General features: G+C 31.0%; 1 protein-coding gene across 1 annotated transcript; it reads right to left on the bottom strand.

Annotated features, from left to right (window-relative positions):
* Positions 1-13,057: 13,057 nt before the first annotated feature.
* Positions 13,058-14,393, bottom strand: LOC129217435 (zinc finger protein PLAGL1-like). The gene has a single exon (XM_054851732.1). It carries the CDS (start codon positions 14,288-14,290, stop codon positions 13,058-13,060), a length of 1,233 nt encoding a protein of 410 aa, XP_054707707.1. The 5' UTR covers positions 14,291-14,393.
* Between the last annotated feature and the right edge of the window lie 2,157 nt (positions 14,394-16,550).

The following is a 16,550-nucleotide window of genomic DNA, read 5'->3' on the forward strand; positions in this document are numbered from 1 at the left end:
GGACGGGATTTGTTGTGTTGTTTATATTGACTTTAACCTTCTTCCTCCTCGTGTTGCAGGGGGAGATAACGGAATCTAGGTCACTAGAGTCTTCGGCGGCCATTTGCCTCCCCCGTTGTCTGAGAAAATAGAGAGTGATTTTCTTTTTTCCACAGTGGGGTATGCCCTTGATGTCTGCGTGGATTTTACTGGAAAGTTTTACTTAGAACTAACTGACTGCAAGATTTCAAAATTTCTTTTCTTCAATCCAAAGCCTTCCCCACTTTCAGTTTCATACAAATAATGTTGAAAAATCAATATTTCAATCAGAATTTCAGTTTCAAAGAAATAAAATAGATTTTCATCATGTAAAGTACAACACATTGGCAGCCCTTCCCGATATAAGGACAAAATGACAAAAAAAAAAAAAAAAAAAAAAATCACTGAAGTGATATCAATGGTAGCTGCAACTCCTCCATATCTTCTGCAGGTCATTTTGCATACTCCAGACGTGGATGCATTGCAGAATTAATGATTCAATGTTATTTTATGTTCGGTAAAGTTGTCTGTAATATCACGCTCACTAATTACTTCACAACTACTGTCTACACTTCACCTAATATTATAGTTGATTTAAAGCAAGAAGATTCATTGTCACTTTTTGGCAACATTTTCTGGGTACCTCTCAATTTGTAATTTTTTTAAAGATATTTTTTGCCATATTCATTTTAAGCTTTCAGTTAAAAGGAACACTAATGCCCACCATACAGCCCAAGGGCTACATATAAGGCCCGCGAAGCTCAATGTTGCGAATCAAAAACTTTGTTCTATACCTTCCAAAACGCGCCAAACCTTCTCATTCAACAATTGTAATTCCAGGGCCTAGTCTGAAATTAAGTTTTTTTTTTTTTTTAAAGCAGGTGGGAGCTTTGTATTTCAAGAATAAACTTGTAGCAAAAATAATATTTTTTTTGGGAAGAAATTTTCTCTAGAATTTCAGAATACTATTTAGAAAAAAAAAAAAACTTTTTTGTGTGTTCTGGCCCGCGAGGTTCATCTTGATGTGAGTTGACAATTCACTAAGCGTCTATTTGGGGCTAATTTAATTATGTCATTATGTGTGAGAGGAAAATTAAAGCAACAAAAGTGCATAAAAATACTTTATTGAAATTAGATCTTACTCTACACAATAATGCATATAAACTGAGGTAGGATAGTCAAACTGCTAATTAACAACATCAATTTCCCAGCCGCGAGTAGAGCAGCCATAAGAAACAATGCACATATATAAATTTCATAAAAACACAAAAGCAATACAAAAAGCATAATAATTATACAGTACAAATTAAAACCGGTTGATAAACACAGGATTTCATTCACATTTCACACGGGTTTAGAGTGGTAAAAATTTTTACCATATTTTTAAAATTTCTCAGCATTGATATTCAAATCTTCACCGCTAAAAAAAGGAACCGGGTAACAAATCATAAAGCTTTGCCAAGATTTCTTTTCTCAAAAGTATTTTATGCTCTTTGCCTTAAACTACAGTTTAAATTAGGCATTTAAATTTTTCAATGATTTTTTCAGGGTTACTTATTTTGTTTAAAAAATGTAAAAAAGAATTCAAAATAATGTATTCATTAGTTGACGAATTTGTACAACAAACTTTAATACAGTAGAGCCTCGTTTATCTAGAGCAAATTTGTAGGGTTAAATTTTTTTTACATATATTCACTTAAATAATAATTATAAATTATGAAGAACAGAACTATAAATGCGCCAAATATTTGGTCTTTATACAGGAGTTGTACATTTTTATTATTAAATGTACAATTCATGTATAAGTTGTGAAATAAATTATAGTCACCTAATAAACAAAAAAGTGTATTAGGAGCATCAGTCTGACACCACTGCAGGTGAACTATAAATGATAAGTGTTTGCGAGTAACAATCCTATGTAATTTTGTTACAAACACTCTTTTTTTGAATTTGTAATAAAAGATAAGTGCCTATTTTACGAATGAATTTTACTTATTCCCCATATTACCCATATTTTCGTTTATCCGGATTACCATTGGTCTTAATTAGTCCGAACAAACAAGGTTGTACTGTGTACTCGTGAATTCATTAACCACTGCATAATAATATATGATTTCCCCCCAAGCTAATAGAACTACTCCATGCATTTCTTTTTTTAACCTCAGATTTCTAAAATTATAATTGTTCTCAGAAGTTCAATTTCCTCAGAATAATAATTATTGTTTGTAAAACCATTTTATTCCCATAATGCATTTTTATGCAAAAATTAAATATTATCGTTATTATTGCTCAATTTATGTAACAAATGTTTCTATAAATATTTCTCCTAATTACTTAATCCAGCATGTTCAATTGAAAGTCATAAATATACGGCAAAAAGTTTGGTTTTCATTTTGGAAATTTGTCACACATACTAGTTAAAAAATTTAAAAATTACATCAACCTTTGACCATAAATATGATTATCATGACTTTCAACTTTAAGTAGTTTCAATATTACTTAACAAAATTGAATGACAGGTACCAGAAGAGGATAAGCATTACTTATACATTTTATACTGCATTAACTTTAAGAGATTAGTTCTATTTTTATATTTTGGATTTTGTTAACGAATTATAATAAATTATTAAAACTTTTTTCTTTCTAAATCTTCAATCAATTTTATCAATTCTTCCTCCAAAACTTTTGTCGATTAAAAAAGAACTTGTAATTCCTGGGTAGTCTTGGAAGTTTCATCCCTGGACATGACGGGAGAGGCTTAGTACTTATGCCATTAAAATTAAAATGAGGTTATAAACAAGGGGGTTGATTTTGGAGACTGCAAATAAAATTACACTTAGGAAAAAAAATTCAAGTACATTAGCTGTCTGACATAAAAGCTTTTACGTAACTGAATTACTTCAGTAAAATTTTGTTAAACACACTGTGATATGGTTTTATTTTACTAGTTTAGTTCAAAGTCTAGTCTAGTCTAGTAAGTATCTAGTCTAGTAAAAATTAAAAAAAATTTCTTACCTGAATTCCAAGGTTTGTTGATTGAAACAACTTGTAATTCTCAAGGTAGCCCCAGAAAAGTTTCAGTCCTTGGTATTGGAGGTACCTCAATATTTAGAAAGTTAAAATCAAAGTAGAAAAGAGGTTGATGTCAGAGATTGCAAATAAAACTATACACATTAAAAGTACAGTAGCTGTATAGTGTAAGGACTATAACACAATTAAATAGCTCTATCAATATTTTGTGAAACATGCTGTGGGATACTATTGTAAAAGATTTTTTTTTCTTTTTTAATTTTCACGCCTAGTATATCCAAAATAATCCTCAAGTTCTTTTCAATGTCAGAAATTTTTGTTTTGTCACTAGCTGTTAATCGTTTTATCTGGCTTTTTTGAAAGCTTGGAATGCTTAGGAAAGTGGTCAGTATTTTTGTTATCAAAAAACTTTTATTTCAAAGTTCTTGAATTACTTTGCTAGTTTGACAAATATCACCAAGAGACTCATGCACTCATCTTTCTAACTATTTAATTTCCAGGTTTAAACTTGCTGATCTCTGTAAAACTGATAACAAATAGGAAAGATTAAGGGCTAAGTTCTATAATTTTTGGTCACAACTGTTGGTGCCAACATATGTGTAACAATTCTAGAGCATTTATGATTTTCAACTTAAGCACCTAGAATTATTCGAGTAATAACCAGAGCAGTTAAAAGTAATTTCACTATAAATGAGTTTGTATGTTGGGCAAAAAAAAATGGTATTTAAAATTAATTTTTGTCTTAAAATTCATTACAATTAGTATTAAGAAAAGAAATCAAGACCTTCATTAGCATTATGAATTGCAAGAAAAAAAAAGCATATTTCGATTCAGAAACACACATAACCACCGGAAATTAAAAAGCTCCAAGAGCTTTTTCCACATTTTTTTCTTTTTAATATCTACATTTTTTCAAAAGTCAAACTGATAATCAGTTAATGGCATGTCCTATTCAGAGAACATCTGTAGTGCAGAAAGTTTTGAAAACTAGTATTGAAAAATATCTTTTTCCAATGTGATCAAGTACTCCAGAAAAACAACAAATTAGTTTTTCTCTCAATAGAAAGATTTGAGGTAGGGAAAAGGATTTGGAGTCCATCAGAAAATGTTATTTAATAGCTTTAAAACATGATATACAATTAGATGGGTAAGCAAGGAGAGGAATAAACAACTACACAAGCACATTAACATGTTAGCAGTATCTTCATAGCAGGGTGTCCAACTTGAAGGATCATCCCTAATTAATTCTATTGTCTTTCAAATTATTTCTTGTACAGTTCTACACTTACTTCATTTCAAGATGATTAGATTTGAATTTAAAAAGGATTCAATGCAGTATTTTTTTTTTGCACAAATATAAAATAACCATTAAATTTAAGTTATCCTCAACTAACCTGAATTTTTCCTTGAAAAATTATTTTTTACAATGATAAAATTCTTTTCTTTAAATTAATTGGAGGTATTTATTTCAAATGTAAATGGAGTTATTATTCATACTTTCATGAAATAGTTAGTATCTATGTATTAATTCATAGCATGAAAATTCTTTTTTCAAGCTTGAATAAAAAGAACAATTGATTTAAAAAAAAAAAAAAGATTTTGCTGAAGGATTTCCGGAAATTTCTTAACTCTTGCAAGAGCATAACTCTTTGAATTTTAAACTATTTCGGTTGTTGGACACCCTTTTACCATCAATTCAAGTTACATTTAAAAAAAACTCCAAGTTACATGAACATGCTAACAACTTAATCAACAGTGTAAAGAGTTTTGATGTAATCAACAGCTGTACTTCAATAAACTTATTCTTACTGTTTTTTTTTTTTTTTTTTTAATGACACTATACATTTTATGACAGCAATAAAACAAAACTCTTTGTAAATGTGGTAAAGTTACAGAATTTTACTGGGATTTCAAGCCGTAATATAGCATGAACAAGGAAACAAAACAACAATAAGCTAAACTGATTGATTTGAAAAGAACTGCAATAAAAAAGGACACACAAAAACAGCATACAACAAATTAAGCAGATGTCATGGGTTACTTAAGCTACCATGATATAAGTTCCTCAACCAGGTGGGTTCTATTACATTTCCTCTTCAAAATACAACTACGAAAACATTAGTATACGAAAGTAAAAAAAAAAAAAAAAACCATATATAAATTAGTGTAAATTCAAAATAATACTACAAAGTGACTAAAAATATTCAGAGTAATAGAAAAAGAGCATTCTTAAATTAACACAATATATAAATACAATGATTGGAATCTATGGAAAAATTAAAATTGCTTATTTTCCCTTCATATTTATCACATGATTTTAATCTCTATTAGAAAAAGACCCAGTAAACACTTATTATCCTGAAACATTGCAATGATGATATAAGTAAGTCTCAAGCAATGCAACAGAGATGTAAATGGCATTGGCACTTCACCATAAAAGGAACATTAGTCTTATCTTGAATCAGCCCACAAAGAGATTATCGACATCAAAACTCCTTCCTTCCTATCAGCATACATTTATAGTAAAAACTACATAAAATGAGAATTTGCAAATTTGGGTTGAAAATTTAAGAAAGCAATTGGGGAAGAAGTTATTATTTCAGCCAAAGCCTAATTAATCACTCCTACTCAACCATTATATATTTGTCATTCATTACTTATATATGAGGCATTGAGAGCTAAAGTGGACGTCAAAATAGAATTGGTTCACTTCAGCTTGCCTCATATGGTAAGTAAATGATGAAGAATGTAAAAAAAAAAAAATAATAATAAATAAATAATAATAAAAAAAAAAAAAAATAGAATTCAAAGAAAATTTTTCAGAAAATAAAATAGGTTGAGAGGGGGGGGGGGGAGGGAGAGATTGATACAGGAAATTTATATTTTGGGATGCAGGAGAAGGTGACATAGGGTAAAAAAAAAAAAAAAAGATATTGCAATCAAATTTAATCAGTTTGTTTGCAGGATTTAGTTCAACAATTTTGTACCCAGAATAAAATCAAGGCCATGGCCAGAAATTGTTTGATATCTTTTATTCCTAAAAATTTTTTCTCCAAAATGTCAAAATGTGATTATTTCCAGCTTCATGGTAGAAAGTGGAAGATAAAGATAAATAAAATTTAACAACTGCAAGCAAAAAGAAGTGAATATTGGCAATATTTTTAATTTAAACCAAAACGATATTTGTTTAATTTTATTTAGTGTATAAACAAATACATTACAGTATATTGAAATTTTGCAAAAGGACTTTCTAATATTAGACTTAGCTTGCACTGCATCATTGCACAACAAATAAAAATGTGTAGTGTAATTACTCTGTTGCAGTTTTTATACCCAAAATATTTGAAAGTACTGTAAAAGCACAAATTTTTGCAAACTGTAATTTTTGCGAAAATGAGGACATGTAGATGATTTCGTGAGTTGAAAATTTTGCGAATTTTACATGAACAGAATCAAAAGTTGAAAAATTCTCAATGAAAAAATATTTCTTAAGGCTTAAATTTTCCTAACTACAAAGGGCTTGTGAACTTTGCGAATACTAATTCCTCAAGAAAATTAGTAACTTGACTATGCAATTCTTGGGAGATGCAGTTATGATAAATGCTTGATAGGAAGGAAGCCGACCGCAAATGCAATAAAAGGCCAAAATCTCACCTTTTCCAAACCAAAGCCATCTGGCACCCACAAAATATTGAGTGCAGTAACAATTCAAGGAACTATTTAAACATGTATCAAACACTTAACATTCTCACATGAAATCAAAACATTATCAAAGTGTGCAAAATATTTGCCTATGCTTTTAATATGAACAAAACTTGCTTCCAAAAACTTCCACAAGATGAATCATTCATGCAAGACATCATATTTTAGTGAAATGAATTCTTGGAATGCAATTGTTGCTTAAAACATTCTTATGAATTAATTCTTTTTCAAAAGGCACACATACCTGGTTCGATGTTATAAAACAGTGGTGCACAACCTTTGGCCCGCGGGCCACACATGCTCTATGAAACTGATCACTGTAGCCTGTTCAATACTAAGAATCGAATACAGTAGCCCCTCGTTATATCGCTCCTTCGGATATATCGCTCTTTTCTTTTGTCTCCCGAAACATTAAAGCATTAAGAAACATTAAGAAAGGAAGAATGAGAAATAAAGAAATTACTTTTACTTTTCACATCCTTTCTACAGCAAGTCAAACGGATTAGAAAGTCTATTGGGAATAAGAAGGTATTAGAATGCTCACTCTTGTCTCGCGGCAACTCAGAAAGATCGTCTTTATTCGCCATTTGATGTTTTCAACTCTCTGACGGTGAAAATTTACTTAAATTTCAATCTTGTTTAATTTTCAATAGGTGGGATAGTACATTCGTGAACTACACCAAAACCATTAGAAAATCATGTCAAAAAGAACGAATACTAATTTTAATTTATTTTTGAATTGGACTATTTTTAATGACCTCCGATATATCGCGCTTTCAGATATATCGCTCTTTTTCTTTGTCCCCCGAAAAGCGTGATATAACGAGGGGTTACTTTACTATTTTCTTGGAAACTTCCAAAACAACCAATGATTGCTGCCAATTTGGAACCAAAAGGTAAAGCTTTAGACTGGGATTTCTGAGTGGTCCTTACTGGTTACCAGAGTCACAAAAATAGTAGCCACTCTTTTGACTCTCTGTCTTCCTCTCATTTGGTAGTTAATTTTAAAAAGAAATATACATTCAATGCAAGAAATAAATAACCTCAAGGAAGTTTACTCTGAATTATGTTGCCAAGGTAGAGTTGACTGATGCGCTGAACATCTCAGGAACAGAAGCATGGCGCTCCTATGCAAAATTTTAAGGTGTGTGTGTGTGGGGGGGGGGGATGGGGCTCATATTTTTCCTATGGTTTAGCAAGATATTTTACCCATGCAAGCCGATTTCAGTACAGATAAGGGTTATTAAAATTTGACATTTTTAATAAATTTTTCATTAATGGCTGGAGAAGATGTTTTTATATTTTTTTACAGAAAAAGTACTAAAAGCAAGGAAGTTCTCATTTCTAAGGGGGAGGGGGGGAGGCTTGAGCCTCCACTAGCCTCCCCATATAGGCGCCCATGATCAGAAGCGTGTTGTCCTAGAATGATATACAATATGATTTTTACAAATAAAGAAACATATGGTCACTATTTTTGGCAACTAAGACTTGATTTTTATGCGATGGTGACTGGACGACCATGAATCTAGAGCTTTACCAAAAGGTCAGAAATTAGTTTCTATAAGACAGATGGAAATTTCGTATTGATAAAATAAGCAATACAGTAATTATGATTACAATTCGTGATTTGTAATTGTTCTTTCTTTTCAGTGCTTTCCTATGGAAGAAAAAAATTACACATATTTAAATTTTGTATGCATCCTGGCCTGCAAGAGTCATTTTAATATGAAGTGGGGCCCTCAGGTCAAAAACGGTTGGACACCACTGTTATAGAATATTCTTGTATAAAAATGCATCTAAAATTTCAACACTTGTGCAGAAAATAATGACATTTTAAACACTATAAAAATACTTAATACGCACAGGAACAAATCTTAAACAAGTAAACCACAGCACAAGCAGCGGTTAAAGGAATGAGGCAAAATTTACTAAGCTAATGGAAAAAATTCAAATGGTCCCTTTTGAAAAAAGCTGATAAAAATTATTACAGGTAAAAATACGGAATTTTTTTTTTGTGTTCAAGTAATATTATTATGCATGTTTCTAAGTTAAAATCTTCATACTTAAGGCACATTTTTTTGAAACTAATTCTTTTTTTTTCACTCTGTTGAGTTTTATTATTTTTTTTAAAGGCACATTTTCGAAACCTTTATAGTTAACAATTTATAATATATTTACAATAAACACTAAAAAAAATAACAATTTTAGACTACATATCAGCGACCACACAGCTAATCTATAGAGGTAATTCTTTAATAAATATAATATGTTACAAAATTCAAGATTGATAACATTTATTACAGTTTTTTACCTCTATCAACCCTTTAAAACATATTACTGTAATCAGTTTTCAAAAAAAAAATTACAAAAATATTTAGGAATAACAATACACAAAACCGGTATAGAGAGAATTTTAATCTGCGTACAATATAAAAATTCAAAGTAAACAAACCAGAAGCAGACTGATTAAAATTCTACCATTCCTTAATGCTCACAATTAAATTTGGCATATAATTGTTTAATGCCTACAGCAATTTACACAATGCAAGTTACTTGTTATTTCCATTGCAAATTTAATCAGCCTGCTTCAACCCCTGTGCATAATTAAAAAAAAAAAACTAAATTATACTAGCTGCTGCTTATCTAAGTTCGAAACTTGATACAACAGTTCTTTCTATGGCTGATCAATTCAGCTTTCTCGAAACAAACACTCAGTGGCGTAAAACAATTGTCCATAAGGCATCACAAGGCACGAAGATCCTAACTCATCACTGAAAACTAGCAGAAACAATCACTTGAAGATCATCAATAAATTCTTTCAAATTGCATCTTTCAACAATACTTAACAAAGCAATCTCAGCAGCCAGTAAGTTGAATACACCTTCATTTAAATCCATTTTATTCCATAAGCCTCGAATGGCACTAGTATGATGATGATATTACATGAAATCAACATCTATATAAATTTAATTCTCTCTCAACTGGAAGTAAAAATTAAGTAAATAAAATAAGCATCTAAAAAAAAAAAAAAATCCCATAAATGAACACATATGGTGATGACAGTATAATAGCTATATTTGTAACATTTCATACATCACAAATGCTTTAATTAATGTAATATATTTCATTAAAAGGCAAATTTCTCAATGCCTTTATTTAATAAAATTATTTCAGGACATATAAAAATATTTGTACTACACTTATATATTGCATTTGTACTATAAACTTTGACTTCATAATATCTAAATATATTCAAAAGAAAAAAAAAATCGAAATTACATTGTTCACTAGTCACTATTTGAGCTTAATTATCACAGTAGTAATGAGGTAACTATTTGGCAGTGCTTTCTCAGCATAAAATGACAAAAACAAACACATATACTTATCCAGAATGCAAAATATGCCAAAGAAAGTCATGCTAATATGGTGATGAAAATTGTTCAACAGTTATTCATGATGAGATAATTCAAACCATTTTTAGCAGTTAAAACTTTTTTTTTCATGTCTCTTTTCTTAGTTCTCTATATTACCCTATGTCTTCTACCAAATTAAGAAATAGTTTTGTTATTTAAATACATATGTACCATTAAACTTGGTGTTTCCTTTTCTACCAGTTACGATAACCCTTTTTCTAAAACAATCCTAAGTTTTTAATTTATACAAATATCACACTATGAAAAAACATATATTAAATAAGGTAGAGCAGATAAACCAATAGACAGTGAAACCCTTTATTCATATGGCAGAATTAGATATTAGATTAGAGCAGAAATTAATTAGAGGGATAAGTCCAGATCCTTGCTTCAAGAATCGACGGCTTCATCATACTTTTTATCTATTCTCAATGGATATCACCATGCAAGAGCTTCATAGGACTTTTTTCTAAGGTCAATTTTGGCTTTGAAGAAGACAACTAGTTCTTCCCTTTCAAATGACTAAAATTACAATACCAGACTGTCTTAAGATTAACCTATGATTAAGCTCCAGAATATATTAGAGAACAATATTTTCACATTTTTTTAAAAACTAGATCAACCATGAAAAAGACTATGTTGTTAACTCAATAAAAATGTTTAAGTTGAGCAAAACGTTTCAACGTGCATAGAGAAGCACTTTGAAACTAGGGCTTATCTGAGTTCATTTGATCAGTATAATTTATGAGAACTTTTTCTTACAAAGTAGTATTTCTATCCACAAGGTTTAACCAAAAATATCACTTGCATGCCTAAACAATAATTTTTTCAAACATGAATTAAGAATGGATAATTAATTCCATGACAAAGTCTTTTTTCAAGCTCAGAATAGAGGCAAGAAAGTGTTTGAGATGTGTAATACTATGTTTTACTATTGCTGAAAGCAACTGTTTGTAAGGTACAATTACAAGTTCTTTTGTTCTTAAAAAAAAATCCCTTCTGTAGCGATTGTAACAGAACTAAATGCTTCAACTCAGGGATACAAAATCTGCCTGAACTATGTCGGGAGGGTGAGTTGAATTTTCACCAAAAAAAAAAAAAACATGCATTTTAGGAAAACAATTTTGATGTCATACAGAGAAGCTCAAGTTTTTAAGAAATTAAGAACTATGTATTGAATTGATATTCGTCTTTTAACCCGTTAAGCCTTTTAATTTTCACATATTGTCAATTTATGTAAGAAATTTGACAACTGACATTGATTAAGGCTATCAAACATATTTATGCTGAATACTACTGCGAAGTTTTCTCACAAAAATAACACATTAAATATGACAAATACAGTTTGGGGAAATTTTGGGTAAAAATTTCATATTTTAGGGACATTTTAAGCTTGGAAATTTTTCTGCACCCTTACCTTTACTTAAGAAAATCAAACGGAACGAATGCAATTTTACAATTTTGTGATCAAAAAAACAGATGAATAACTTACGCATGGTGCCAATGTAGAGTACTAATCAGAAAATAATTCTTAGGTGAAAATTCACACTTGTTTAAAAAATGCAAGAAAACAAAGACAGAAGTGGCATTTCCTACGTAACATTATATATTATATGTTTGTAAATATAACAGATCAGGACACACAAGCATGACTTTCTCTGATTGCATATTGAACAATATACAAAAATATATAAAATCTATTTTTCAAAGAAATATTTGACTAAAATATTTAAATAGTACTCTATATTATACTTTGAAATTGCAGCAATAGAGCTAATACATTTGTGAACACTTTTGCTCATGACACTGTTCAGTTTTTCCATAAAAACTTAAGGAATATATATTTCTTTCAATGAAAAAAAATGACTGTATAATCTATAGCTATGCAAAAATCATCCATTTTCTATAGCTAATATTAGGAAACCATAAAATCTGCCACTATAATTTATCAAAAATTTGAAACCTTATTATTTAAAAGAATTACAAAAAGCCAGACATATGTAATCCTTTTAAAATAACAGAAGAAATAATGTTCATACTCATGAAAATTTAGTTTTTAGCCAGTGCCATATATTTGATAAATTCTTTCTTTAGAATGGTGTCATATTTAATAGCAATTAGTACATAAATGTGAAATAATTAAAAATTTATTGCTTTAATACTGTTTTTTACTGCATGCGCAGACTAATAGTTCAAACTTTTACAAATGCCTTTTAATTTGTAAAAAAATTACAATCTAGGCATAAAAGTTTCAATATATGAACTGTACTATTTCTTGTCAAATAACTAACTAAATGATTTTGATTCAGAACCGGTAGTGTACTAATAGGGGTTTTATCTCTTTTAAGTTTATCTTGACCAAATATTACCTTTTTGCAATACATTTTAAACTCATATATGTTAAAAATATGCATCCAACTGATGGAAAAGTCACTAATAGATTTAGCATTAATTTCAAAAAATTAAATCGTTCAAACCTTCATGTCCTAATGGAAGAAGGAGTACTACAGGTTTAAAACCACAGTTAAATTTTAAATTAAACACAAAAGAAGTTTTTTGTTTACAAACGTATAACTGTAAATCAAAATTTAGTTTTAAGTGGCACTTAATGATAATTCTTTGAACCCAGACTAATTCATTTACATGGATCTGTGGAATGTACAGATCTGACTATCAAACCCGCAATAAAACAAGATGATAGCATAAAACCATGAAAATAAAAACTTTTGCAATTAAAAAAATCACATAAAGGCCAGCTTTTGATTGAAAGGGTGAAAACATGGCTGAAAAACATGATTAATTACTATTATTTATCTATTCCATACTCACATTTGTAATAAAAAATTGGGAAAGTAAGGCACATATTTTTTTCCAACAAAGTAACACCAGAGCATTTATTGAAATGCTTGATTGAAATGGGGTAATGAAGAATTCCCCACATCCAATGACAATGACGAGGTAAAGGATGGAGCCATTGACATAGGAGGTAAAAGGTCAGATAATATATTATTTGAGGTAGACATGTTGATGTAGTGATGAGGCATAATTGGTGTCACAGTAGGATAAGATGGTGTCATTGGCAAGTATTGCGATACAGGCAACAGAGAAGGTTCGGTAAACCTGGATAAACTCTGACCATTTTCAGTGGGAAGTGAATTTAAACCATAATTTGACTGCACCAGGCTCGGTTGCGGAGGAGGAACATAACCAGATTCTGGTTTTATTGCATCTAGTACTGGTCCATCCATCATTGAGGAAACTGGTGTGGGTATCACAAGACCAGACATATCGGGAAGAGGAGATGGTACGATCATCGGTCCACTTTTGTGATTGTGATTCGTGTCAGGTTGCACGGATGGTGGGGGCTCATATTTTCTAATGGGGTCTATTGCAGTAGCGTTGTTGGAATTATTCATGTGACTTTTCTTTGTGTGGCGCACAAGATGATCTTTACGTCCAAACCGCTGAGGACAAAACTGACACACAAAATCGCGCTTTCCTGTATGAACTACAAGATGACGCTTCACATCTTTCTTGGTGAAAAAAGATCTATCACAACGATCACAAGGAAACTTTCTTTCACTAGGACCACGTAATGTCCTCGATCCGGTATGAACTTTAAGATGATGCATGATACCTTCTCGATCCGCCAGCATCTTTCCGCACAGCTTGCACACGAGATCCCCAGCTTCTGCTGCATGAAGAGCAATGTGCTTTCGATATGATAGTAGTGAGCAATATGTTTTCTGACATAATTCACAGGAGTGCAAAATTTTATTTGGGTTGTGAACTTGCAAATGATTCTTCAAGTGATCCTTCCTGTGGAAACGACGGCCGCAGCTCGTGCACTGAAATCGTCGCTCCCCTGAGTGAATGAGTATGTGTCTAACCAGCTTAAACCTAGAAGAAAAAGTCCGTGGACATCCGGGTTGCATGCACATAAATGCTTTTGCTTCAGGTTTCTCTTCTTCATCTTCATTCTTTTGCAGCTGGCCCCTTCGTGGCCTACGACGCTGTTGGTTTGCCACTTCAAAATTTTCGAATCCGAACGAAGACTGATGTTGAATGGCATTACCATCTCTGGACTGCCCTTCGCCATCGGAATCTCTCATTCCTATCCTGCTCATCCGAGCTCCTGCCACTCTGCCAGCCACAATTCTTTTATACGCCTAACCCATTCACTCAGGGGCTCCAGTTGTTAGACTGGTATATGTAAGGGGGCCGTCTGATTTTTACATACCTAAAATATTACATGAAAGCTTAATAAAACAGCAAAATGAACAATATTTTCTAAACATATAACATTTCAATTTAAAGCACAGCTTATTCTATAGCTTATTGGAAATTTTAAGAAACCACCATGTGAATAAATTGATGCATTGAAAATGAACACTCAACAGAACTCTCGTAACACTCAAAAGATAAGTAGTTTGCAATATGTCTACAAATTTGTGCATTAATAAAATTACTCCAATGATTTACTTCTTATTAAAACTATCATCATGTATGCACATAGTTTTTTTTTTTTTTTTTTTTGGGGGGGGGGGGGGGTCCACATAATGTGAAAAAGCAAAATATTTTTGTGAATCTTCTTTATTTTTGTGAAAAAGAAATTGTCGTGAATTTCCCTTTCTTTTATGGGAAAAAATAACATTAGGTAAATATTTAAATGCATGATGTTTTTTCTCAGAAAAATTTAATATACTTAAAAAAAAATTTTTTTTTTGCTGAAAATCCTGACTTTTTATTACCAAATTCAGTCATAGTTGAAATCCATGATTCCCCATGATTTTCCAGGTGCAAGGACACCCTGTAAAATATATATAAACAACTCTCGATAACTTGAAGTCGCAAGGGACTGGCTAAAATGTTCCAAGTTATTGGTAGTTCGAGTTATGGGAAGTTTCCTCAGCAGTCTCAAGAGTTTGGGGCCTGATGAAAACTTTGAGCTAAAGGAATACTCGAGTTATAAACTTCGAGTTATCGAGATTCAACTGCATTTAATTTAGAAGTATTTGGTCATTGAAGCAAAATAAACCAGCTGAAGTCTTCAAGGTTGAAAAAGCACTTCTATGATAAACGTTAAGACTAAAATTTTTCTAAGTCTAAGTTTTAGTAAAACTTAGTGGCCACCACTGTCACCAAGTTTCATTATCTGCATAAAATTTTTCTTCTTTTTTAAAGAAGTTGGTATTAAAGATATATTGATTAATACCTCAGTTTACTGGGGTAATTCTTAAATCACTATATTTTCTGATATTTTAGGCATTTTTCTTATTTATTTCTATGTAGATAATATCAGAATTAACTTTAACTAATCCTTTCTGTGCCAAACTCAGGGGTGCCCACCCCCAGTCTTGCATAGTATAGACAAAAGCGCGAATAGCGTTCGAAGAAAATTTTTGGCTCTGCAGAAATTTTTTTAAACTGCTAACGTTAATTTTTTAAAAAATTTAAATAAATCCCTGTAAATTTCTGTTGAAGTTTGCAGTTGACATCAAATTTTAGATGACTGAAGTCATCTAAAATTTGATGATTTCAGTTATAAATAAGATACAGGAGGTTAAACTGAGGTCAACATCTTGAGTATTTTCAAACCATATTTAGCGACTCTCAAAGAAGTTCTATTTTTTCCAAAAAATACACACTAATATTATGAATTGAGATGAATAACCATTATGCTGTTGAAGTTGACCTCCTTTTTTTGAAAAAATATTAAAGCACTTGTGTGAAAAAAAATTGGTTTTGGCAGGTTTTGGCAGTTGGTGAAAAATAAAGCATAAACAATATGTTATTATAAAAAAAAATTAAACGATTTAAAGCACTTTTTTTTTTGTCTTTTTCATATTTGAATATAAATTTAATTCTTTATTCAAGGTTGAATTAGGCAAAATAATTGTTTGCAGAAAATTTTCCAGTTAGGATTTGTGTTCGCAGAAAGCTTGTCATTTTATCTAAAGGGGATATCACACGAGAGAAATTACAGGATATCGCAACCGCAATAGCAACCGTAACTGGTTTTTCTACTCACTTCCACAAACGATTGCTCCAAAATTCTCGTGTGCTATGGAAATTCGCAGTTGCTCGTATAGGGGCAAATTTTTTCCTCCGCTAGAAAAAAATTGCCTTTAATTCTGGGCAAGTTACGAAGGAACCAATCTGGGCGCTGGGATTTCGTGACGTCAGGCAGCATCACTGGAAAATACTTTTGCAATCGTGGCGACAGAAATGTGGGAATTCCTTTTTATTGTTCTATTTATTTTATGTTTCAAAAATTTTCAGTTACACTTAAAAAAACGGATGAGCGACATTTAACCTTTGGTTTTGCATCTGATTTTGAATTTAAATTGCTACTTATATGTTAGTTAACATCAGTGCGATTTTTAT

Source organism: Uloborus diversus, chromosome 2 (genome assembly GCF_026930045.1).
Source record: "Uloborus diversus isolate 005 chromosome 2, Udiv.v.3.1, whole genome shotgun sequence".
Classification (NCBI taxonomy): Eukaryota; Metazoa; Arthropoda; class Arachnida; order Araneae; family Uloboridae; genus Uloborus; species Uloborus diversus.